The sequence below is a fragment of the Pelodiscus sinensis genome, chromosome 20, assembly GCF_049634645.1.
Source record: "Pelodiscus sinensis isolate JC-2024 chromosome 20, ASM4963464v1, whole genome shotgun sequence".
In the NCBI taxonomy this organism is placed as follows: Eukaryota; Metazoa; Chordata; order Testudines; family Trionychidae; genus Pelodiscus; species Pelodiscus sinensis.
The window spans coordinates 23,299,130-23,325,769 of NC_134730.1; the positions used below are offsets into that span (position 1 = coordinate 23,299,130).

Consider the following 26,640-nt stretch of genomic DNA (forward strand, 5'->3'; position numbering starts at 1 on the left):
TCACATACACGCTTGCTAGCTTAAAAGGGTGCTAATCGATACAGGTTACCAGGCATTTCCGTCTCCTCCACAGAGCATGCTGACAGCCAGCTGGGCCATTCAACTCGCCACGGCTGGGGATTATGGTAGCTTCTTGGATGGGTGCCCTGACTTCCAAGCACCATTAGCTCCGATAAGTGGGAGGATCGAACTCCAGCATTCCCCAGGGGCTCTGGCGTTTCTGTCAGGCCTGGGAAGAGCTGTCTGAGGGATAGGCGCAACTGCCCAGGGGTGTGGATTTTTCCAGGACGTTGCCTCCGTGTTCTAATGAAACCTTCCTCTTCGCTCCAGCGCCACGGACATTTTCCCCACCTTGGTGTCCCTGGCAAAGGCAAGTCTCCCTCCCCACCGGCGTTTCGATGGCTCAGACGTGTCCGAGGTTCTCTTTGGGCAGTCGCACCAAGGGCACAAGGTACGTTGTGCATTCTCTTCAGCGTTCTGCTGCCGGGGAGGAAGGGGGGAAGGTATTCCAAACACCACCTCACTGAGGGCGAGTTGTTAAGCCTTGGGCTCCGTGTGTCTCTGGCATCACCAGGAGCTGCCTGTGAGTAGCCAGAGACCACAACTTGGCCCTTGCCCCTTTCGGTTTTGCTCGGCAGTTGACCTGTCAGATCTTGCTCCCTGTGCATTTCATGGCTGAGATGCAGCGGGAAGAACGCCACCCCAAGCAGTATGTGGGTCACCGTAGCACTAGCATGAAAGATAAACAAAAATCCCAGGCACTTGAAGCCAGCGGAGCGTGTCTGTCTTGATCTGACCAAACAGCGTTACGATTAAGCTCTTATGCGCTCTGACCTTGGCTTGAACAACGTGCCCATTATCAATCTGTAAGTAGGGCAGCCCGTCCCGTATCCTGCCGCATTCAGTCCACATGACAATAGGGCCATCTCCCAGCATCCTAGTGCATGAGAAATGCGGTTAGCCGAACCACCACTGCACTGACATGTTTTCGGAGAGTTACACAAGATGTTGGCGGCAGGACTCCACGGTCGTTAATGAGCATCCCATAGCTAAAGTCATGGTGAAGCTCATTGCTTTAAAAATCTGTCCTGCTCGGGAGCATCTCAAACTGGCTCCCGGTTGGGATTTGCTGTCCAAATCCCTTGCATGTTTGGTATTTAGTATTTTTTTATGGGGCCCTTTGTTGATGCCTGAGATAAACAACAGAGGTGGGGGAGAGATGGAGAAAGCCCATTGGCTGTGTGAGTTTGGATGACCCTTATTGCAATGAGTGTATAGTGATGGGTCACAGTGAAATGCTACAATTAGCTGTGCAGGTCCCGTTTCTAAGCAATAGTCAGGGAATTAACGTCTCGAGTGGCCATTTGCCTGGCTGTGGCTGAAAGCCTCAAAGCAGTTCCAGAGAAATATAATAGCCACAATAGAAGGGCTTGGGTTCAGAGATCTGCTAGCACGGGGGTTGGCAGCCTTTTCAAACCAAAGGGCCAGACTACATCAAAATTCAGAACAAGCGGTCAACAAAAGCCGGGAGAAGGCGGCCCATTTGCAGGGCTGAAAATATGCAAGTTCATAATGACTTGATGATGAATAATCGCATGTGTGAAACATTGTACTCACGGACTTGGACTTCTGCTGCTGGTGGGGGTGCAGTTTGTGGATGTGGGGCTGCAGGAGTCAGGGTTGGGGTGTATGAGGGGCTTATAGAGGATTGGGATATGTGGGAGGTGCAGGCGACAAGGTGCTGGAGGTGGGAAGTAGAGTATGGGGGGGTAGGCTCTGGGGCTGTATTACCTTACCTGGCCAGGGCAGGGCTGGATGAGGGGCCAAGCCAGGACCACCGCAGTCAGATCATGGCCTCCCCTCCTATCCGTGCTGCAGCAGGAGGGGGGCTGCCGCCAGCCCCTTCCTACTGCCAGATGGGGGCCAGGCTGCAGGGACTGCCCCAGGATCGGGGCTGGGCCGCACCTGAGCCGGGCTGTTGTAGAAGTTGCGGGGCCACCAGGACTGGGCCACAGGGTCTACCCCAGGAGCACGACAGCTGGGGACAGACCATGGCTGTCAGATGGGGGCTGGAGCCAGGCCGCTGCGGACAGATGGAGGCATCTGCTGCCTCCAGCTCCTCTCAGTATCCCAGCTGAGAGCATGCACCCGCCCCTACAGCACATCCTCAGCCGGCCCTTCACATGAGCAGTGTGTCCCAGCTGGTACTTGCTGGGGCATAGCCGGTTCTTATCCAGGCACACTGCCTTCCTTTCGCCTCTGGTTCAAGGTGAAATAGACCAAAACAGACCCTCTTGACACGAGTAATGACGCTCTTTTAAAATGTTGAATCCATTGTTCATTTGAATGTCAAAAGTTGTGTGTGTTTTGGGAATGACGGACGAGCCGGATTTGGCTCCGGAGCCATCGGCTGCTGACCCCTGCACTTGCGGGACTGCCCGTTTCCATCACGGGAGTTTCCAAAAGCGCGAGGGGAGGAAATTGAAGAAGGTGCAAGAGAGGGTCACAACGAAGAAAGGGAAGATGGACAGTCTGTCGTGGGGCAGGGAAGCAGAGACTGCAGGGCAAAAGAGAGCACGATGCAGGCTCGGGTTACAATGCTGCAGGACACCAGGGAATGCAGTGCTAGAGACTGTGGGTAGTAGAGAGTACGGTGCTGGCATGGGGGTAATGCAGAGCACCATGCTGGGTCTGGGCGGCTGTTGCAGGCTGCTAGGCAGTGCAACAGCCCGGGAATGCTGATACCCAAAGGAATACTTTATTTTTTGACCTTAAGCCCTTGATTGTCATAATAGCAACACTTTCTGAAAGGTTGCATTGGGTACTCATTTAGTTTGACTGTTGTCTCCAGTTTATTGCTGCTAGAGCTCTGATCTGCCCTGCCTGTGGTTACCCGCTGATTAATAACATGCTCCTGTCTCAAACCACTTGTGTTCCTGTGAGACCCTGCGGACTCCTGGAAATTCAGCTGAGGAGGCTGGGATGGGATGGAAAATGTGTTCTCTCCTTGCCTGCGCAGGGCTGTTCCCAGAGCTAGGGCTGTGTCCTGCTCTGCTCTTCGCATTCCCATGGAGACGATAAGTAGAGCCCTGCGTGGATAGGAAATTTTGCATCCACATCTGTATCTGCAAAAACAAGCCGCTCCGTGGGTGAGGCTACCCGGGCACATACAGGGGATATCCCGTAACACTCAAATGAGAAGTGCCTTGCATACGTGGCCTTTCAAACCATCAGCTTGTGTCTCTGGAGCACCCCTTTAAAGGTGAGCAAGTTTTCTAGTTCTCCCCAGCAGTGAATTAACCCTGTCAGGGCCAGATGCTCCCTGGGTTTGGGAAACTGTTTAAATAAAGGACAAACAGTAGCTTGCTCTTTCTAGGACTAGGACAACCTGTCAGCCAGTTTAGGGCTCAGCTCCCTGCCGTTTTGCGTGTTTTCTACCTACAAGCTAGACAAAGGTGCACTTCTGAACCATAGTCCAAACCCACAGAACCCACCGGATGTGTCTGAAGTTGCTTGGCTCCCTGTCCTTTAGCCAGCTGCGGCTTGAGTTGTTCCAGCCAGTCTGATATAGTTGGTCTGGGATGTGCTCCACCCTGCAGCTGGAGAAACAGATGAGTCTGTCAAAGCAATCCAGCATCTTGGAGCGTGTGCATTACATTCTAATACGGGCACATCCGTGGGTCAGCAATCAGTTGGCCTGGCCCCTCCCAAACACTCATGCTGGAAAGCTGATTGCATTTCTACTGTACCTCCCTGCTTGAGTGCATATAGCCAACTGTTCTGTGATGAGAATCCACTCCCTTTTATCTTGTACTTGTGAGTTAGCAATAGCAAAACTGCCTTTGATGTTACAGGCTTTTCCTTGACACAAATCTTCTCTGAACTGGTTCCTCCCTCCCCCTCCCCCCCAGTGTCTGATTTATACACCGTTCTGGCTGCTGTTTGGGGTTGTTTTCTTTATTTGGGAGGGAGTCAGTTTGCTGACTGCAGTGTCTACACATTTCCTCACTTTATCTCATTTAAAAACGAGTAGCTGTGTAGCACCTTTGAGACAAAAAAAAAGTATGTTAGTCTCTAAGGTGCTACACAACTAATTGTTTCTAAAGTTACACATTATCTCATTTAGGTAGCCTTTGCTTTCCACTCCAATAGCGCTTAGTTTTCACTAGTAGTTAGGGATGTGAACGTGTAAACGTGCAAATGGTTACATTGGTTAACTTTCATGATTATGTGCAACTGTCCTGCCCATGCTGCTGCCTTTGTATCAGCTCTCCCCCCCATGTGTAAATATGTAACTTCTGAAATTTTCAGTGTCTACATGTTTACCTGAATACACGCATTTTAACATCCCTACTAGTAGTAGCACCTGTGTCAGTTCTGGAGTTGTAGCCAGTGTCCTGTTTTGAATAAGGATTGTTAGCAGTAAAAGCAAATAATACAAAAGCATAACATAGGGACAAACAACAGGCACGGTCAGTCATAGAAATATACTAAGTAGTTTAGACCCAATTTTAAATGATCAGCTTTAAAAGAAAATTAATAAAGTCCTGACTCACTAGACCACTAAGATACATGGGAGCAAAGCTTTGCTATTTGCTAGAGCTACTCATCAGAGGGCTTCAGTTGAGATGCCTGTGCAGTAAGAATTGCTTTTTTGCACTCCTAAACACTGTAGAGGAGTTGACTTAAATTTTAGGAAACTTTCCCTGTCACTGTGACAGGGAAAGGCTCAGGCAGCAGGACACTGTACCGCGGTGGTGTAGACCGGGGAGCACTGCTTGGGTGCGTAGAGAGCCATGTTAAATACAGTAATTCCTCATTTAACACTATAGATGTGTTTCTGAAAATGTTTGTGCTAAGTGAAAACGTGCTATACAGGGCCAATTTTCCCATTCAAAAAAATGGAAAAGGCGGGGGTTGCGTTTCAGGTGGTGGTGGCAAAGCCAATTTTGTGTTGGTGCTGGGTTGTCAACGTCAACATTAGATAAACTGGGTGGGGTTGCGACTTCTTTGGAGGATAGGGACATAATTCAAAATGACCTTAGCAAGTTAGAGAAATGGTCAGAGGTAAACAGGATGAGGTTTAATAAAGAGAAATGCAAAGTGCTCCACTTAGGAAGGAACAATCAGTTCCATACATACAAGATGGGAAGCGACTGTCTAGGAAGGAGCATGGCGGAAAGGGATCTAGGAGTCATAGTGGACCACAAGTTGAATATGAGCCAACAGTGTGATGCTGTTGCAAAAAAAGCAAATATGATTCTAGGTTGTATCAACAGGTGTGTTGTAAGCAAAACTCGTGAAGTCATTCTGCCACTCTACTCTGCGCTAGTTAGGCCTCAGCTGGAGTACTGTGTCCATTTCTGGGCACCACATTTCAAGAAAGATGTGGAGAAATTGGAAAGGGTACAGAGAAGAGCGACAAGAATGATTAAAGGTTTAGAGAACATGACCTGTGAAGCCAGGCTTCATGAACTGGGCTTGTTTAGTTTGGAAAAAAGAAGATTAAGGGGGGGGGGACATGATAGCGGTTTTCAAATATCTAAAAGGGTGTCACAAGGAGGAAGGAGAAAATTTGTTCCTCTTGGTTACTGAGGACAGGACATGGAGTAATGGGCTTAAAGTGCAGCAGGGGAGGTTTAGATTAGACATTAGGAAAAAATTCCTAACTGTCAGGATGGTCAAATATTGGAATAAATTGCCAAGGGAGGTGGTGGAATCTCCCTCTCTGGAGATATTTAAGAACAGGTTGGATAGACATCTGTCAGGGATGGTGTAGACGGAGCTTGGTCCTGCCTTGAGGGTGGGGGGCTGGACTCGATGACCTCTTGAGGTCCCTTCCAGTCCTATTATTCTATGATTCTATGATAACTAGCAACGCAAGTCGCCGCCGCGGTTTGTTAAAACACAAAGATAAACACATGAGTGAGCGGAGGAGCGCTGTGACCATGTGTATTCATCCGCTCATGCGTATTACCACTGTTTTCACCAACTTATACTGCCGTGCGAAGTAATCCGCCACTTGATTATTTTTGTGTTATTTCGGGGACGGTCGTGTTATTCCAAAAACGTTCCCTAAAAAAAAATCGTGCTATTGCAAAAACGTGTTAAACAGGCATGTGTTAAACGAGTAATTACTGTATGCACATGCTGGGTACATACCCTAAGGCTCTGGCGTGTCTTTACTCTGCTCACTTAAACTGTCTACACTGCTGTTTATACCTGTGCAAGGGGGCTGTAGGCTGCACCGCGCCATGAGGAGCGTGCAGGATAAGGGATGGCCTTGGGTAAGGAATCAGGGGGGTAGCCGTGTTAGTCTGAATCTGCAAAAGCGGCGAGGAGTCCTGTGGCACCTTATAGACTAACCGAAGTGTTGGAGCATAAGCTTTTGTGGACAAAGACCCATTTTGTCATGCATCTGACAAAGTGGGTCTTTGCCCACTAAAGCTTATGCTCCAACACTTCGGTTAGTCTGGTGCCACAGGACTCCTCGCCGCTTGGGTAAGGAATGTTCCCTTTGGGTGGGAAAGGAGAAGGGGCAGGGTAGATGAGAGGCAGCATTTGCGTGATGTGCCCTGGCCTGAGGCCATGGCCCAGGGCACTGATTGGCTCCTCTAGGGGCTGTCACTTGTTCCCACTGCATGCTGCTAAACCAGCAGCTGTTCAGCAACGTGTTTTCCTGTCTCCCGCCCCTGCTCCGTTCTTCGGACAGGCTGGGACCTGCAAAAGGCCAGCGCTAATCAACATTCCAGAGGCTGAGCTCTCCTGGTAACAGCCTTCCATGGGCAGCTCTGCAGAGCCAGGACAGGCCGAGGGAGGGGATTTGGCGCGCTGCTGAGCAATTGAACATAAAGGCTCCCATAATGGGACCAGGCCAGGGTACCATGGTGATGAGGGCCCCAGAAATACCTTGAGCTCGTGATAATCTCCGCTCCTGCAGCTGCTCAGAGGGCAGCGGGGCCGGAAGGATGCTAGATGTTATGAGCATTTATAGCTGCCCCTGGGGAATTGCTGTTAGCATCTGTTCTGGGATGGCACTGACGGGAGGCGGGGGAGGAGGTGAAGGGGGCCAGTGCCCCGGAGCCCAGAAATTCTAAAGGGCCTCGAACTCCTGGCTGCCAATGCTGCTACTAGGCCCTTTAGAATCACCGCTGGAGCCCCACACTCTGCGCTCCGGCCGGCAGGAAAGGCGCCACATCATCTGGGTGGTGCAGGAGCCTGGCTGCCCCAGCCCCACTCTTTCCCAGAGAAAGGAGCCATCACCTCCCACCCCATTGCCCAGGAATCCAGCAGTCCTGTCAGCCACCCTGGCCCTGACTGAGCTGTTAGGATAGCAGGAGCCTGTGCTGGAGGCCTGCTCTTGTTCTCCCTTTGGCCTGGCTGCGTAGGGCTTTGAGAGCCAGGACTGTTCTCAGCTCTGCTGCTGCTTCACTGTGTGACCTTGGGGGCGGGTGGCTTAGCCTCACTATGCCTCAGTTTCTCATCTGCAAAATGGTATCAGGATCTGTGTGTCAGCGCCCTTGAGTTCTTTGCCTGAAAGGTGCCGATATGGGCAGAGCATAGCATCAGCACGGGAGTCCTCTAGCTGAAGAAATCAGGCCTGACTGCCCTGCATTCCAGTAGGTGAACACTTCTTTCTGCCTTGCTGCTACCTGCCAGGAGCACTGTGCACCTGCCGTAAAGCATGCTGTTTGAAGCAGCTCTCTGTTGACATGGTCTTCTCAAAGTACTGCTGTGGCAGGGGTGGGCAATAAACGGTCTGTAGGTCGGACGCAGTTCACCCAGGGCTAGGCTCTGGCAGGCCACCAGCCTCTGTTATCTGAGTATCCGCAGGTACTCACCATTCCTGCTGGCCACAGTTCACTGTTCCTGCTCAACAGGAGCTGCGGAAAAGCAGGGGCCTGGCCCACACTGCTTCCTGCAGCTCCCGTTGGCCAGGAACAGTGAACTGTGGCCAACAGGAGCTGCAAGCGGCCGTACCTGCGGATGCTCAGGTAGGTAAATTATCTGGCAGCCCACCAAGAGCTAACCCTGGCAAACTGCATCCAGCCGGCAGTCTGTTTATTTGCTACCCCTGCACCAGGTGGCCTCCTTTCCCTTTTGGGGGACTTCAGAGGACAGACAGTAGCCCTAGCAGTTGACTCCTAGCTCCATAAAAGTGCATCAAACTGGGAGAAGACCAGATGTTGAGTCAAAGGGAGCTAACGCGCTGAGTGGCCACGGCCCAGTTGGGCCCAGTTCCTTTTATGTTTTCCACATGGAACCTGCCTATGAAAATGTTAAGATCCTGTTTTTCTCCTTTGGGGGGAAATAGAGTAGCGCCTCTCTGAAAATGGAAAAAAGTTCTCACGTGTCATTTGTAGTTTGGATACGGGGGAAGTGGGACCTGGCCCCTGCAGCCGGAGTCTGCTCGTTTTCCCCAGCTGAAGTTGCACGAGGTCCGGAGACGGTCAGAACACCTGCTCAGGCATCGTATTGCTCGTCAGCTGTGAACGCTCGTGCTAAGCTTGGCCAGACAGCTGCCTCCAACTTCAGCAGCTGTTTCTAATTTTTAGCCCAGTGGAAACCTTATGAATCACTTCAACTCCTTCCCCCGGAGGAAACCTCGTGATTCATCTCCATATGGAAACAGCAGGATTCCAAGCAGAGATGATCTGACAGACTGGCCCACCCTGCTCACTTAGCCCTGCAATTATATTTGGGCTCCCGGGGATTATCCAGGGTGGATTCAGGGTGTCAAACACTGAACTAGAACGATTCCACCCCATCCACTCCTTGTCACCTTAGCTCCCCTTAATACGTCCGTATTCGTGAAGAGAGACTTCCCCCCAGCGGATTGAGTGACTCAGTGGAGATGAACAGTGCTGTTCCAGGGCATGATCTAAGAAACATGAAGTCATTATGAACTTGTGGCTTGGTTGCTGGCCCCACATTGCTGCAAAGGTCTTTTAGACATCCCTGCCACTGGCAGAGCTGTGATAATAGCAGGAAGGACCAGAATGCTTCTTGTTCTCTGAGAGGCATCCTGGAGGGTGTCTAGAGGGGATGTTACAGGAGAACAGCAGCTTGCGTGCTAAATACATTCCGTTCTCTAGCGCCAAACGTTCTGCCGCTTCTCTTTCAAAGGCCCCGATAGCACAGTTCGTGTAACAGGGCTGGTATCCGAGTAGAAAACACAGAGTAGTTAACTTGACTGGAGTGAAACTAACGCAGCTTCTGTTGGGCCGTATTGAAATCTTTAACAGCTCTATTGGAGGAAAAAATAAGGTGTCTGTTCAAGCTGTTCATGTTTTAAGCCAAGCAGCAATAATGCAATGGGCACAGTGTTCATCAGCAACAGCTGCGCGGGGATTGTGGGAACGTAGACAAGCCGAGAGTATGTCCGTAGGGTTGTCCGGTCGCCTAACGAAGGGTGTTAGCAACTTTTCCAAGGATCTGCTACATTCTGGCTTGTCTGGTATTTGTTCCAATGTTGATAACCCTGCTAAGAATGAGATGTGAAAACAGGAGGGGTTGTTATAAACAGGCAAAATGGTTGATGAAATCTCTAGTGCACAATTAGTGCCTGGCCACTAGTCATCAAGGAACGAAAGGGACTCCAAGGGCCCTGCCTCAAGGAACAAGATGCAAGAGAAAAGGTTGGAAAGGGCTAATAAAACACAGCTAGGGAGCAAGATTCAGTGTCTTACCTTGCAAACCAACGAGGAGTCCTATGACACCTTAAAGATTAACAGATTTATTTGGGCACAAGGTTTCCTGAGTAAAAACCACTTTGTCAGATGCCTGGAGTAAAAATCACAGAGGTAGAGCTATATGTGTAATAGCACATCCAAAGAAGGTAGTAACTTGTCTAAGTGACAGTGTATCTGACAAAGTGGGTCTTTCCCCATGAAAGCTCAAGTCTTTAAGGCTTTGTCTACACTGCAGGGTTTTTGTGCAAGAAGCTTTTTGCGGAAGAGATCTTCCACAAAAACTTCTTGCGCAAAAGTATATCCAGACCTCAAAAGTGCATCACGAAAGCCATGTGCTTTTACGCAAGACAGCGACCACACTGCATGGATGTTCTTGCGCAAGAAAGTTCTGATTGCCATTCACCTGTGCTTTTTCTGATAGGCTCTTTTTGCACAAGAAGCCCCTGTTCAGTGTCCACTCTTGCACTAAAAGGAGTTATTCCTTGTAGAAAGAGGTATATGTACACCACACAAAGCCCTTTGTTCTGCCGTTTTATTGTAAATTTTCTTGAGCAAAAGCACACTTGAGGTGTGGACACTCCACAGGTTTTTGCACAAAAACTCTGTACCGTAGACATAGCCTAAGGTGCCACAGGACTCCTCATTGATTTTGCAGACACAGACGAGCACGGCGACCCCTCTGAGAAGTGTCTTATCTTGGCGAGCAGATCTCTTACAGTCTAGTGATAGAAATGTAGCCGTGTTAGTCTGGGATAGCTGAAGCAAAATGCAGGACAATGTAGCTCTTACAGTCTGACATCTCAGCAAGCCATCCTCTCACCCGGGACAAATGCAGAGAAACATCAACAACTCTTACTTTTCCTTCGCAGAATTTCACTTTTTGAGCATGCTTGGTCCTCCATACTTATAATCCGGCGGGGGGAGGCAGAGTGCTAGCCGCTGCATGCACAGCCTGGCCTCGGGGCTGTGCAGAGCTGAGGGCAGGAACAGACAAAACCTTCTTACCTGGGATCCCCTAACTTCTTGCCTTTTTTTCTTCCTTGTAGACATTGTTTCACCCCAATAGTGGAGCAGCGGGAAAGGACGGAGAGATAAAGGCCCTACGGCTGGCTCAATACAAGGCATTTTACACTACAGGTAGAGTGTTTTTGAGTTTATACAGCATAGGGAAAAGCCCCTTAGCCAGAGGCCAAGGTGCCCTTGAGGAGAGATTTAAAAATCCAGGCAGATGAGCCCAAATAAGCACAAAACCAGTAGCCTCTTGCAAACTCACTCAGACCCTCACCCCAGCTACGAGCTCCTCCCCTGCAGGCTTCGTGGCCCAGTGTGACCGACCTTCGGAGCCGCTTCAGACCAAGCGGCGTGTGAATTCCCAAAGGCGAGGCTGCCTCCCAGGGCATGGGCTGACCGCCGCTTCCCCTCTCAGCCCCACATTCAGCAAGGCACCTCAGCATCAGCGGAGCAAGCCATGTGCGTGAAGGGAGGTGCATGCTGCCAGGCTTTGAATCAGGACCTGGAGCAAGGGGAGGTGGGGGGGACGGGGGCTTTAGCCACAGCACCTGCAATGGGTCACAACTACGGATACTGGAGACCTTTGGATGCAACGCTGGGGAAGCAGCCACCTGGGGCACCTCAGCAAAAGTGACGGAGGAAGGAACCTGCTGTGAGGCCAGCAAGAAGAACAACGTTCTCCTCCGGAGTAGGGGGTGTGAAAAATGTTACAAAATATTAACCGTGAAACCGATGAAACGTGCGTGGTTAAAGGGGCTCGGTGGGCGTCCAGGCTGTGAGACCCCAGCTGCCACCTGCCTTGGTTCAGCACGTCCCGGGTAGAAGCAGAGCTCCTTGGCCAGCCTCTCCTGGCTCTTCCCCCGCAAAGCCCCATACGAGGAAGTGCAAGTCCCGTCGGAGGTGCAGGTAGAGCTCCTGGCTGAAGCAGAACAGCCTCTTCCTCAGGTGGCGCAGGCAGTGAGTGCTGGGGGCCCCTCCTGGGCCCGGCCCCGGCCAACTGCAGCAAGTGGATCATCTTTACTCGGGTCTGGGCCCCCAGCCTCTGCTGGCCCTGTGGGGTCCGGGTTGCCCACCCGCACTCCCTAGCTGAGTTTACATGGTAACAGGAACCGATAGCTAAAGCGATGAACCGTTTAAACTCTTACCTCCCCCTGGAAGTGCTCCAAGGCTGGATGATTAAAATGGGCCCCTTGCCCCAATTTCAGACCCTGTGCACAATTCCCCTGCTCCTCTTCATAGCAGTCGGCTTGTTTTAAGGCAGCAGTGGGCAACCTGTAGCCCTAGGGCCACACGGGGCCCATGGGGGTTCTGTGTGTGGCCCATGAGACATTTGCAGGGTTGCCAGAGTCTGCTGGTTTCCATCCACGTCGTTTTTTTCCTACCCATATTACTAAAGCGACACAGACGTAAAGCCAGGGCCCGTGACGCGAGGTGCGTGCGGATTGCACACAACACTGACTCAGAGCCGGACGCTCCCTCTGCAGCCAGTCACGGCGCTGCAACGGCTCAGTCAGCACACCCTGCAAAGCCTAGCGACACCAGTGCAGCGAGCAAAACTGCCCCGTCCCGGGAGACCGTCCTGATGATGACAATCTTGTGGCCCGCTTTGATGAAGGAGGCCCACTCCCTAGCCTAGGTTGCCTATTGCTATTTTAAGGCCTCTCCAATGTCATCTGTAGCCCCTGCAGAGCTGGTGCTGTCTCTCCTAGGGTCTCTGCTTACCAGCAGCTTTGGGCCTGCTCATGTTCCTCCTCATCTCGTTTATTTTTAACCTTTGGTTCCCTTTGCTTTCTTGTGTTGCTGCGTTTCCCTTTGCTCGATTCCCTTTTAGAGCAGCCTGCAAGACTCCTTGCTCTTCTTCCCTTGCCCGTTGAGTATGCAAAAGCTCTAATTTCCTAACTGGGTCAAACTCCGGTCAGCCCTTGCAAACCTGTGCACAACCTTGCTGGAGGGGGTTCAGCCACAGCGGAGGTCTCCGTTGCCGTATAGGGTTTCTGAGCTATAATTACCGCAGGCTGTCGTGCTATTATTTGCCAGATATTGTAATTTAGCTCCCTGTCCTTCCTCTGCTGCGATTCCTAAAGAGCAGACAGTGACTTCTACGGCTGATGCCGATACAGCACCACTGCATAGTAAATGGTGCTAGGCAGGTTGTTCCCTACCCTGTCACAGGAATAATCCACGTAGAACTCAAAGCTTTTCAGGCTGCTGCAAGATTGCGATGCCATGTCCAGCAAGGTGATAGCTACTGTAGGTGTAAGAGTAGATCTGTGCTAGAAACGCACTGGTCTCCTTTGTTTTCAAGTAACTCATTTGCCATAGTGAGGTCTGCTAGCCTAGGCCCCTGCCAACCCAAGTACCTGCTGCTTGTGTTCAGGCTGCCACATCTGCTGGTAAGTGATGACACTGCAGCACGGATGGCTGCTAGGGACTTGAGTTTTTCGCTGGGTTTCTTTTCCAGGTGGGGCGAAAGCCTGTGACGGAAGCATCGGGCTGGAAGAGCATCACCAACCACCGCTCGTGTTTAATTTGGCTCGTGACGTGCAGGAGCAGGTGCCTCTGGACGTGAGGGCTGGCGAGTATCAGGCTGTGTTACCTGCGATAACTAGGGCTTTGGCAGACTTTCTTCAGGATATCGCAACGGATAACGTCTCGATGGCCGATTACTCCCAGGATCCCGCAGCGAGGCCCTGCTGCGATCCACAGCTCCCGGTTTGCCGATGTCAGGCATGCGGCTCTAGCCCAGCCGCAATGGACTAGCGGGGAGCAGTAGACAAGAGGGTCACATGGAGTCGGCTGTCAGGTCAGTTCTGTGCTGTATGCAAATAAATTGGAGGCTGCCTAAACCCACTTGAAGGACTAATGCGTCCGCATGTAGCCAGCATGGGCCTGAGAGAGAGCAGTGTTGAGAACAGCATGGGCTTGTGGCATCCTTTTGAGACAGAGCAAGTTGGAAAGATCACCTCTGCGCCTGCGTGGCGAGGGCTGGTAGATCTAACCCAGGGGTCTTCCTCCCTTTTACCTTTGTGGGCTGTATCCACTCCCACCTATCCAGCCCTAAGTGCCACGGCTCTGTGCCGGCGGCCCGCCCACGGAGAACCACGGATCTAGATTGTGGCTGAGGGATGGCGAGGCAGTTTTGGGTCAAAGCCCTGGTCTATGGCACTGCCCCTTGCCCATGCTTGGAGGACAATTGCTGCAAAAGACGAAACTGCACATCCCGTGCCACTCCGATCTCAAGCTGGCCTTGAAGGGTCTTGCGGACAGGGATGAGGGAGGATGGGCTTAGATGGGGAGGAAGGGGCCCAGGAAGCAGTCGATTTAACTTTTCTAGGTATAGCTTTGGCTGTGGTAGAGGTTCTGTGATCTGTTGGCTCCGAGAGCCAGACACCCCCTGACGTTCCTGGGGTAATTTTCACTCCCCTTGGCAACGCACGGTCGTCATTCCTGTCTCCAGCGAGAGCTAAACCAATATGGAATTTACATAACAGAGATGAAGACAGTGGCCCAGCTCTGTACCCTAGAGACAAGGGAATTGTAGAGAGAGAACTGCCCTCCTCCTAGAGACGTAAACAGCTGACAAGTGGTAAGGCCAGCTGCCACCCTCAGCCCCTAGAATGATGCCCAGTACTTCTCCGCACTTTGCCAAGTGTTAGCTCAGCCTGAGAGGACCGGGATCGGTCCTGCTTTGAGCAAGGGGCTGCACTACCGGAGAGGGATGTTAGTTATCGTGTAATTCAGTAGTTGTGTAACCTCATGAAATCTTAGCAGTTACACGACTATTCATTAGTCCCTGGGGTGGCGGGGGGGGGGGGGGGGGAGGGGCTGGCAGCCAGTGCACTCCTGAGGAGACCCCTCCCACCGTGAGCTGCTGCCTCTGTGTCAGAGGTAGCAGCTTGGGGTGGCAGGCAGGAGTCGGTCCACCAGGGGCATCAGTTTAAAACCAGCTCCCTATGTAGACCGGCTGCCTGGGGAGGGGAAGGTGGCACCACAGGGCTGGTGCTGGGGGGAACCGGCTCCTGCCTGTCCCCCCTCACTGCCTCTATATGCAGCAGGGAGGGTGGGGGACAGGTGGGTCTGTGGAGCCAGCTCCCCATGCATATCGCCCCAGCCTGTCTCCCTCACCCTCCACACTGCTGCCTCTCTCTCAGAAACAGAAGCACAGGGGTGTAAGGGGCAGGCAGATCCAGGTTTTTGGGGAGCCTGCTTAAAGCCAGCTCCTCATGGGCACTGCCTCCTGCTCCCCCGGCTCCTCCCATGTCAGAGGCAGCAAGGGGCGGGGGGGAAATGTGTGTAGTCGACAAGATTAACTGATAAGCCCAGGTGTATCAGTTAATCGTCATGTTGGTATCCCTGCTGCCTGTGGCCCCTTCCTCCCTCAATTGCCTAGGGTTCCTCTTGCATAGCAGGCTGGCCTGGTGGCAGGGCGTTTGGGGCTGGCTTAGAGAAGGGGTGTGGAGGGCACAGCCAGAGCCTGGTGCCCTCTTGCAATCTTGACCACGAACACAACTCCTGGGCACAAGGCAGCACAGCCCCGAGATTAACTGGCAGTTCCCGAACCACCCCCACGCCCTGCTTCTCCAGGCTGCACTGGCAGACCTGGGAATCGAGGCCATTGCCACCATGTTACAAACGGGGAATCCAGGGCTAAAGTTAAGTGACTAGGCCGAGGCTGCAGCAGGTCAGTGTCACAGCAGCAAGCCGAGACCAGACCCTGCACAGCACTCCTGAAACCACAAGCGGTTGGGCAGGGGGGTAGGTCAGTCCAGGTTCTGCAGCAGCCGCCGCCGCCTTCAATTCCCTGCTCTGACAACCCCTCCAGAAATAATATTGTTGGGAACCAGCAGGTCAGCATGCAGCGGAAGGCACCGGGCTGTGATTCCCCACCAGCCCAAACCCAAACTAGGAGCAGTTCCACTAATCCTCCCCCAAAGAACAGCAAGAACTCCCACAGCAGGCAGCCACTGACGTGCGGCGACTTTATTACTCGACTTCTGGTAGCGCTCAAACATAATAAACGGGGGGGAAGGAGGGACAGCCCCCTAATATCTTCCTATCACTGCAAAAATACTCTGCATGGGTAAAATACTATGTATATACTGTACAAAGACACAGCTTAATAGACTTTATACACATAAAAACAGCATAAATTAGAAACGGGAAAACCCATGATATAAAATTCAGGTTCCATACAAATCTGGTTAGGTTAGCATTTACAAGGGGGTTCTCACGTCTCATTTGTTAAATACAGACTGTGCATACAGTACATTTACATCACACCCATATACCACAGCAAACACAGGGCCAGAGGGGTGAAGTAACCACTTGAACATACTGTAGTAAAAGCAATGTAGCACCTCCGGTTATTCCCCCTGTGGTAGGTGCCCACAATTCCATTCTTCCACATAGCTTGGGGTTTTTTTCCAAACCACCTCCCAGCGCCTGTCCTGAATCCTGATGTTGGCGTCTCATCAGGACCTCTTCTCTTCTCCCGGCTGACCTCCACGGCACAAGTTTATCTACCAAAATCAAAACAGAACTGCCTTACTTTTCCTAGAGACAGGCTGTGAGGCAGGGTGTATTGTAGGTGGTTTTGCACCTGTGCAGGAGAAAACACGCCATGCACGGTTTTACTTTCTGGTTAGTGGGACTTGTGTGGGTCAGTTAGTTTTTGCCCTACATGTACAGTAATGGGAACAGGAACCATCCGGCTTGGCATTAATCTGTCCCTTATCCAGCTGCCATCTCATCCAGAACACAGAACCAAAAAAAACAAACCCCAGAGCATGCATACACACTGGATTGCTACATGTCAGCTAGTAACTCCAGTAACAGAATATGGCAGCCTCCTAAGCCACAGGCAGGAAACACACAACAGCAAGGACTTTTAAATAGGTACTTCATAGCAGCATGGTACACATCTCACAACAACGTATTAACCATCGCCGGGGAAGAATGCCTCTTCTGATGGAAAAGTTTGGGATGGGACTGTGCTGCTAAGGATCTCCCACTCCCTATACAAAGACGGGTTCCTCTGATCTGCAGAGATTCCATGCAGCAGCTAACATGTCCTTTGGGGGTAGATTGTCCCCCAGCTCCTACTGAAATGACCTGCATCTTGGGCCAAGTTGCAGAGACGTTGAATGATCTTTTCAATCCTGGTCTGATTAAAAAAAAAGATTTTATTCTTCAGAAGCTTGCAAGGAGCCACAGTCCTTCAGCCACGCAAGTTATGTAATCTACTATAGATTTAAGAGATTTTGACTGTCTTTTTTATCAAGAACTCCAAAACATAAGAGCTCACCAAATCTAGTATGCAGTTTCCTCTTATCATAACTTAAAAGCAAGGTCAGGGTTCGGTTGTGCCAGGAAAATGGGATATGCCTGGAATGGGATTGCTTCTCATAAAACCAAACAGAAAAGAGAGAATCACCAAAGCAAATGTAGTCTTCCAAACGGACATAACTGAGCAAATGTTGAAAGAGACTGAACCAAGACAAGCCACAAAAATAGGATGAACCTGCAATAGGTTTGCTTCTCAATAAAACCTTATGGAAAAGAGATCAAACTGAGAAATTGGGAGGAGAGCACTGTTTTGGCACCGCTAAATCAGTGCTTAAGGTTTGCAAACTAGAAGACCATGTTATTGGAACTAAATTGACTACAGCCCTTTTTGGTGAAAGCATAGTAAGTTTTATAGTGATGAAGAAAAAGAGATACGTTTGATGGAATTCCTATTTTAAAAAAGGTGCTAACATTAACTTCATAAAAATAACACTTTTTGAAAAACGCAATTATTTCAATGAAGCATGTACATTTTCCTTTTATTTAAAAAAAACTGAATTAAGGACTGGAGCAAAGCCAGGTAAATCTGCTAATTTTGTATATAATGAGGCTGAAGCTGAGAGAGAGACAGCTGGATTCTACACCACAAAAGGAATCAAGCTAACATAGCTGCATCCGGGTCTGTTCCTGCAGGAATTGCTATTTCTACTCAGGCCAAATTTCCCTCTAAACTCAGTAGGTCAGGAGTTGCTGCAGCAAGGAGTAAAATGCAGCTTTACTTCCACGGCAGCTTTCCGCCAAGAAGGTGCATTATCCACAGAGGCGCTTTTGCTTTTTGTTACTGTAGAGGTGGCCACTCATAAGCAACGTAGCCAAAAATTCACAGTAGGTCAAATGTCTACCTAGCAGAGTTAGTGCAATCAAAATGAGAGAGCGCCAACATTGACAAACACCAAAACCACGCAACAACTTTGGGCATACCAACATTTCCAGGGCTTAGACACCTTTGGAGCCTGTAGCAAATGCTGCTTTTGGCACCAGTGCACAGAAGCAGCTCCACCTACTTCTGCATAGCAAAGCCGATCAATATAATGCTCCCTGTTGTAATAAGTAAGTTCTGTTCCCTGGCACTAGGCTGGAGAGGCAAAACACGTCACCACGAGCTTATCTAGCGCATAGCTCTCGTCAGCACCTGTTGCTAAGCCTTCTTCTGTTTTACAAGGCTGCAATGTCACCTTTATCCTGCCCTAGGGACTAAACAATTTCTGCTAAGCAAGGCTTGTTAACTCTCTGATCATCGCGATTGGACAGTCTTCCATAACTCATGCTAATTACACTGCATCCAGTACAATATGCTCTTTTCTAGTGCTCCACATTGTTTACTGGCTTCAATTTCGAGTCAATTCAGCATGAACAAAGTGGACATAATGAAATACCTACAGCAGTAGGTTTTTCTGAACAGCCTCTTCCTCACTGGCCAAGCAGAAATACTGGGGTGCGAATTGTAACAGGCATACGTTCATCAAAGTCTCTACACCGTTTTGGCCTCTCACTAATCCAAACGGCAGCACACAGGTGGTAGAGAGCCACTAATCTTTTTCATCCATGTGCAGAATAATTTTATGTGCACCAAGGCATGTGCAAATGTGCACCACCAGTAGCAACAAAAACATGGGCCCTCAGCTTATCACCTGGTCAGCATTTGAATCTCTCCTGAGCAGCTGCCCAAGTACCCAGCATACAGGGAGTGTGACCTATTGTTAGGGTTCTGTTTTCTCACTGCTATTGGGCATGCACAAAGCAGCTATCCGCTCCCAGAGGCAGCAATGTCTGTCCACTTCATGCTCTTTCATACCGGCCATTCAAGTGTCATTTAGTTAGGTGGTAACAGAACAAGAGGTCCTGAGCCCAGAAGCTATTTTAAAGGCTCCTTCTGCATGTCAGTCCCAAGCGATTGGTTCTATCAAGCAACTGATTTCTGTGCACTCCCGTGCTGGAATTCGGAAAACACAGCTCATGAAATTCCCTCTTGCTATCAGGCTCCCTCTTGACATTCCTGATTGTCTGGCCCTCAGCCTTTCTAGAAGAATCCAACAGAAACGTAGGCGAGCAGGATCCCCCTGCGTTACAGCTCGACAGGAGGGCGTCACGTTCTGCACAGGTCCTCTTTGCCATTCCAGTCCCCGGGCTTTTGCAGCGATTTCATTTCTACTGACGCTTTTTTGGTGTCATCCTTCTCTTGAAGGGATGCTTGCTCAGTCCTACAGGACTTTTCCTTCCAAGCCCCCGACAGCTCTAGCCCTTTAGAACACTCAGAAAAACACCTTGTGATCATGGTAGCCTCAAGATGCTGCACCGAATTATGAAAGGTTATTCTGGCTACGTGTCCAAAAATCACACCAGCATTAAACTCAGGAGTAAAGTGCATAAATCCACCATGACTTAGGTTGCACCTACACTGCAGGGCTTAACTCTGAATAAGCAATGAGAACTGAGCTATGTCAATTGCTTGTTTCGAAATCGCTTATTTCGAAATTGGGAGCATCTACACAGCACTTATTTCAAAACAGAGCACCCTCCCTCCGACTTCTCTTACTCCTTGTACAATGAGGGTTACAGGAATCAGAGTAAGAAGTCCTCCAGCTTGACAGTATTTCAACATTACACGTAAACTACGTTATTTCAAAATAATGTTGCTGTGCAGATGTAACCCTATGTCTCCTAGAAAACTCTTTGGGACTGAATGCCGTGTGTTCCGAGCACCAGCACCGGTAAGGAGAAGTCACACCAGGAACTTCTGCAGCCGTGTGTGGCCAAAACCACGTGAACATTTAATAGAATAAATTCTGTACACAGAATAAATAAAATGGGGTCATTGCTCCATTCCCACAAGGATTTCTGGTCCTCCCAGCCAGTCAGGATTCTACAGGGATCAAGTACGGACCTCCATGCCTTCCTTTTGAGACATCAGTCTTAGGGTAATATCGTGCCAGCTGTTACCATAACTCAAAAACGCAAGGTCCCCAGTGGATTTCACAGGATGAAGTCTATTCCCACGATTGCAAGTGAAATAGGTGATTAGCCTGGTTCTCCATGTCACTACCAGTTTCAATAGCACCTTGTATCACCCAAACAACTTCTACTTGTGGTCAGATGATACTCTGAAATCACACAGGTTTTCTTTGGGCTTTCTATTGCCTCTTCTCACTGAGATCTGACCTGGCTCTTCCCTCGTCAAATTAAGTGGCAACTTTCTACAGCCAGCAACAGGCTCTGCATCAGGCCCATGTGATAAATACCTTTAATACTAATGACTTGGTCACATTAAGCAGTGTCTGAATTAGTAGAAGGAAAGTATTTAAAAACCATGAGGAACTACAGGATACCATATGCTGCTCCTTCCACAAAAGCGTGTCCAGGTACAAAGTCCAACAAACAGAGCCCTTACATCTGCAAAAATATGCTGTGGATATCCGCAGATTTACAGCACTCTACCAAGTAGAGCTGGCTGAGGGAGAACAGTTCTATTTTGCAACAGCTCTTTGTTTCTGTTCTGCATTGGAATGAAGCCAAAACCTTTCAAGCTTTATATGACCTTTCAAGATCCCTTCCAGTCCTAGGAGGTGCTGATTTCCACTAAACAGAGTTGTGTTGAAATGTCTGTTTTCTGATCAGAAAGGTCAGGCTTAGGTCAACTAGTCAAAAAATGACCAGACAGCACAGCCTGGACTCCAAAAGCCTTTCTGTTGAAAACCTCATCGAGATCAACCTACCTCCACGTAAAGGGCTCCAACCAGCCTTACTTATAAACAACTCAGGATAAGCAAATGCTGCACTAGCAACTGGAACCTTCAGCATCAAGGAGGAAACAAAGTTCTGACTCCAAATGCTTTATCTGGACGCTCCTACTGCTAGGTCATGGCAGAGGGACCTGTTTTGGGAAATAAGTCAGACACGTAAGTTGTTCTGTCACGTAAATTACAGCATGGGGCTCTTACAGATCAAAGTCCATTTAATCAAGGGCTTGATGATGGCCAGCAGGGGTTTTGGGCTGCTTCCATACAATCCAGTCACAGCATGCAAACTCACTTAAGCGTATCAGGCCAGTTCAGCTCCTGCTTGTTGGCACTTGCTTGTCCCTAGAACACAAGCCCTAATGCGGGTCCTTTAGAAACAAGCACAGGCATTTTTGGTAGGCTCCACTCCTTCTACAAGGCATATTTGCTTCAGCATCCCAGGGGGTCAACATGCAATCATGAAAGGGTAGACCCTTGAGACTAAATACCATAAACAGGAAGCCAATGGGGAAGGGGGAACACACACACACACACACACACACACACACACACACACACACACACACACACACACACACACACACACACACACACACACACACACACACACACACACACACACACACACACACAGAGTCATGCCAGGTTTCAAATAAAATATGGTCCAGGCAACAAAAGAGAACTGTGTACTCCAGGCTGTGTCATACACAGTTCTCAGCTACAGCCGTGAGTTTCACAAGAGTTCTGTGCTGGCTGGCTTGCTCTTACACAGCACTCTACATCAGTAAATCTCAGTGCTCTACAGGTTCACTAAACCCGAGTCAACTTCAAAATCTCAGCCACCAATTGTGGGTCACATCCTGAGATCTTAATATAGTTTTTACTTGGTCTTTACACAGGCAAAACTTCCACTGAAGATGGGTGAGGTCTCAGTAAAGGGCTGAAGATTTGGCCCGCAGTAAATTGTCACCGCACTGTTATGTCACAACGTCCTGGTGTAGTAGTGTGTTACCATGATGGAGAGGCTGCCAACTACTGTAAGTTATTCTTGCAGCTAACCAACATCTGTTCTCTAAGCCAGTGTTTCCCAATTGGTGCTCCGTGGAACCCTGGGATTCCGTGAAGAGCTGGCACTCCCTCCTGTCCCCTCTTTAAAAGACAGAGCCCAGAGCTGCAGTGGGAATCGCGGTGTCGGGGCTTTTTTTTTTTTTGCTCGATGAATCGCAGCAGGGGCCTTTTTTTTTTTTTTTTTTTTTTTTAAAGGCAACACTAGGGGTTCCATGGCCAAATAAAATTGGGAAACACTGCTCTAAGCAAACAGCATAGTGTTTGGATACTAGATCACATAGTTAGACAGACACTGCCAGGTCCAAAGTCAGTTTTAAAGAGCAAAAATGTCCCTGACACTGATGACTAATAATGCTGATTGTTAAAAATATTGGAAACGGATTTTAAATTCTACTATGGCTGTCGCCATGTGTAGTGGAGGTTTGGGTTTTTTTCCCCCCCAGTGGGGGCGGAAGCTTACTGTGAATTGGGGGTGGTGATGGTGAGGCAAAGGATCAGAGGTGCTTTACATGGGAAGACAGGGCGTGTATGTGTGTGTGTGTGTGTGTCGGGGGGAGTCAGTGATAGATTGTGGAGTGGGATGGGTGTTCTGCCTGGGGAGAAAGGGGAACTACTTAGGCCACATCTAGACTAGTAAGATTGATGCTGCAGCAGTCAATCTTCTGGTATTTGATTTAGTGGGTCTAGTAAAGATCCACTAAATCAAATGTGGAGGGCACCCCTGTTGATGTCCGTACTCCTTGATTCGTGAGGAGTAAGGGAACCTCCTGCTATGAAGACAGCGCAGAAGATCAAATTAAGGTACATCAAATGCAGCTACGCAATTAACATAGCTGCATTACTGAATTCAAACTTCCAGTATCTGCTCCCCACGTAGGTGCCGCAATGGCTGCTCCAATCTCTCTAGGTTCCACTCTCACCTGCCTCTCCCCCATCTCCTCTTGCATATGACTGCATGTTACAGGGAAGCTAGGGTGGAAGCACAGATCAGCCCCCGCAATATGTTCCTTACGGAGGAGCTTGCCACCTCTGATTCTAAAGACGCTGGGATTTTTTGCATTTCACTGAGGCCATGTCTTCACACTGCCACAATCAATCTTCTGGAGTTCCATTTAGCAGGTCTAGTTAAGACTCGCTAAATTGAACCGAGAGGGCATGTCCTCTCCCCCCCAGCAGCCTGTACTCCTGCTCCTGCAGCGTAATTAACATAGCTGGAGTTGTGTGTCTTGATTCGACCTTCCCCTTTAGTGTAGGCCTGGCCTCAGCCTGGATATTGAAAGATTGCTCAGTTTTACCTTTGGTTTGGTCATTTCAATTTACAGCTGCACTAACCCAATGCTGGATTATGTATGCAGTGAAAACACTGCAAGGAATAATTACTGTGTTGTTAAAAATGCCGCCTTTGTTGAAATTAAAGATGTTTCTATTAATGTGATAGATAGGCCCAAAATTACAAGGTCAGATCCAGATTCAAACCAAAGCCTGAAGGGGCTTGAAACACAGGAATTTGCTTGGCCCTAGCTCTAATTAACATTAGTTTGTGTAGGCTACATCCCCATTCCTCGCTGTCATGCCTGAGAGTGTAAATGACCTGGTGGTGTGTCTGTAACACAGTTGTTAATAGGCTTGATAATGGATCGGGGCACATTAGAGAGATGGAACAACCATCTTTTCCGTAAGAAGTTACTACTTTCTTCTTAGCAAGAGGGCTGTACTGCTGTTTTAGGGGCTCCTAATGCTCACAGGCGGGAATTCATTCTCGTCATCGAGACACACTGGTCCAGTTGCAAATTCATGCTCTGGGATAACTTCCCCTCGCAAGGCTCCCCCGTCTTCTGAGTAACCTGTAAAACCAAAGAAAGGCGACAGACTTAAGACCAAATGAATCCAAAAAGCCCAGCACCGAGCGCGCGGAGACACTGTTCTTGCACTGCACATGAGCCTGAAGTTGGTTTCTGCAGCAGTCTGGCAAAGCTACCGGTGTGCGTGTGATGTGGGTGCTTGTCTGTGCCCGCAGTAGCCTGGGGAACAGATTAACGTATTAGCTTCTGCAAAATAAGTTTTCTGCTTCCCACCATTGGCAAACCAAGAGGGACTTGGCTCATTTGCTACAATAACTTTAACAGCCACACAGCTGTAGCACAAGAGTATTTCGTACAGAAGACTTGGAAGGGCATTTGTTCCTGTGGGATGCAAGAAGGAAAGAGGCTTCACAGAGAAGTCAGTTTCAATAGTAAAACAGATCTCGGGCTATACAGACAAATGCCCAGGGAAAAAATCACGCCAGCTTGTGTTTCCAAAAAAGGTGAAAGTTTAAATGGTAATAATGCTTTCTACTGCTTCACAGTCTTTCCATTTCTTTGGTTATTATGACAACCAAACGATGTAGCCGAAAGTACATTTGCACCTTGTAGCAGCAAGATACTGCCAAGAATTTCTTTATAAAAGAGCCGATCCCATAAAAGGCCCTTTGCCGGGACCGTATTTTGCTCTCAGTGGGTATGTGCTACTTCTGCTGAATATTAACAGAAACTGTGCCTCAGAGCAGGACGAGATGCTCACCCACCCACCCACCGCAAACGAATTCTCCCTGGCACGCATTCGGCATAAGACAGGGAAGCAGCCTGCTTGATGCTACCAAACTGCTGAGGAGTCATGCTCCATGTTTTAGCAAAGTCTTGTCAGACACTTTGGTCTTGCTAATTTATTCCCCACCCCCACCCCAAGAGTTAGAAACCTGAAATATTCCTTCGTGTATTTAATTAGGATTATTTCCGATCACCTTAGGTCTAAGTGTTCTGCAAGGCAGCTGGAATCATTTCTTTTATGCTGGGAGGAGATGTGTTAAAGGTGTCTGGGTCCATTAAAGAAAGCCCAGATTCCTAGAACATGGACTAGAACATATGCAAGTCTTGACGACCAGAGTGTCTTAACAAGGCAGTCACCCACTGAAAGGCATCATTTGCTAGTTTCTGTAGGAGAAGGCACAGTTGTAGGTTCAATGAACCTGTAACAATCCTGAGGCGGTACCACAGGAGATCTGGCTTTTTGTGCACAACCGCAGTTTCAATGGTTGGACACAGATCTGACAACTGTTATCAGTAACAAACTTCAGTGCAAGTGACGATAAAGTTACTACTGTTCTCAGGGGAGCTGCAGAGTAATTTTCATCATTATTAATCATGCTTAGCATTTAGCTAGTGCTTCCTACTGTCAAAGCCCTGTATCGCTTTGATGATAGAACGTTAAGTATTATAGCCCATTCATCCCCCTGTGAAGTAGGAAAACAACTTTTTTTTTTTTGCGGTGGTGAACTGACTGTAATTAGTTTGTCTCATTCCTGAAAAATCCAATGACCAGACTCTTCAAATGAGTTACATGCCGAGTGGCGGCTTTATATGGCTGTAAACTCTTCACTGTTCCTGGACACACTGTGCAGGTCCAAGGTCCAGGAAATGGGCTGTGAGCCAGGTTGAAACACCAGAAATATGCAAAGTTCTGATCAGAAAGAGTCCAGTAAAGGGTGTGGTGTTTAGTTCAGAGAAGGGTGGGGGAAGACATGGATTGACAGACCTCCGTGCTGCCCCAGGGTTTCGTGCTCACGCTGTTCACTTGAAACATACTGAACATTTATATGCGGAGCTCTTGGACATGCCCTGTGTGGCTCCACAGTCTTATTGTTCAGCTTCACAACACGGATTTATTTTACAGGTGGCATCATCTGACACAAAGTGGTTACATGGCTAGCTCAAGGCTATATAGGGCAGGGCTGGGCAAGATGCGGCCTGGCTCTGGCTCACGGACTGCATCTGGCCACTTTCCATTTATAGCCTGCTGCCCATGCCACCGAATTTCCATGTGGTAGCTCAGGCAGCAGGATCTTATTTAAATGGCTCATGGTCTCAACATTACCCCAGCAAGGGCTGGGAGCTGTTTAAATAGCTGCAGCAACCCCAGGCAGCTGCCAGGCAACAAGGCAGTGGCAGGTCCAGGAGCTGCGAGCCCTTTGCTGTGTTTTTAATTCAAAGCCCCTGGCTCCAGACAACTGTGGGGAAAAGGCTAGTCCCCAAGTCCCGCCTCCTTCCACCTCAGGCCCCGCCCCTTCTGGGGGTGGAGTTGGCCCATAAGCATGCGCCAAAGTTCGTTAAGTGAACCCCTGTGAAAGTTATTGCCCACCCCTGTTATAGAGAGCGTCAATACTGGAGAGGAAATTCAAAACGTAGGTGTTCCCGATGCCCTCTCCTGTGCTCAGCGCACAAGAGCAAACGCGCCCGTGAGCACTGGCATTTGAGAATCGGCGATCGTCATGAAACACGGGGCGCGGGGAAGGAAGGTCAACACGATGGAACCTGCAATGGACTCGGTTGCAGTGAAATTCCACCCTGCAGCCGGATCCGTGGAGGAGGGCCTGGGAGCCCCCAAGGGATGCTACCTGAGCATAAGGATTATCCCTGGACTTGATGGCAGGAACTGGGGTGATGGGAAGCAGAACAAATCATCCCAAGTCATTCCAATGGGCCGTGTCGTGGGAAGGGCCGGGTCAGGGAGGCCTCTCCGCGGCTCCGTTCTGTGAGCCCTTGCAAGCCCAGCTCACGCTCACCTGGCCTGGTTGAAGAGGAAGGCGTCGAACTCTGTCTGGCTACGGTGGCGGCGTAAGACTGAGGGAAGGGAGGCCGGAGGTCGTTTTCTTGGTTCTCGTCTGGCTTTCCCGAGTCAAGCAGGCTAATCGGGTTGAAGCAAGGGAAGGAATAGGAGTTAGCATTGATCCTCTCTGTTCCTCTCACCTG

At 49.5% G+C, this 26,640-nt stretch overlaps 2 protein-coding genes across 24 annotated transcripts in view; one reads left to right on the forward strand and one right to left on the reverse strand.

Annotated features, from left to right (window-relative positions):
- ARSG (arylsulfatase G) overlaps positions 1 to 26,640 on the forward strand; it is a 147,242-nt gene that overhangs the window by 79,954 nt on the left and 40,648 nt on the right. For 15 of the 23 annotated variants that reach the window (XM_075903975.1, XM_075903967.1, XM_075903971.1 and 12 more), the window contains 4 exons: positions 331 to 451; positions 10,739 to 10,829; positions 13,165 to 13,506; positions 21,685 to 24,433. In XM_075903975.1, the coding sequence (XP_075760090.1) occupies positions 331 to 451; positions 10,739 to 10,829; positions 13,165 to 13,463 (511 nt within the window). In that variant the 3' untranslated portion in view covers positions 13,464 to 13,506; positions 21,685 to 24,433. Of the gene's footprint in view, positions 1 to 330; positions 452 to 10,738; positions 10,830 to 13,164; positions 13,507 to 21,684; positions 24,434 to 26,640 lie in introns of those variants that run through there. The other 8 variants (XR_012896913.1, XR_012896914.1, XR_012896912.1 and 5 more) reach the window with 2 other exon arrangements.
- The window catches only part of WIPI1 (WD repeat domain, phosphoinositide interacting 1), a 44,860-nt gene continuing 33,888 nt past the window's right edge, over positions 15,669 to 26,640 (reverse strand). Inside the window, exons 11-13 of the mRNA XM_075903985.1 lie at positions 26,454 to 26,575; positions 23,597 to 23,697; positions 15,669 to 16,222 (exon numbers count right to left, since the gene is read on the reverse strand). Of these exons, the coding sequence (XP_075760100.1) occupies positions 16,175 to 16,222; positions 23,597 to 23,697; positions 26,454 to 26,575 (271 nt within the window). The 3' untranslated portion in view covers positions 15,669 to 16,174. The remainder of the gene's footprint in view (positions 16,223 to 23,596; positions 23,698 to 26,453; positions 26,576 to 26,640) is intronic.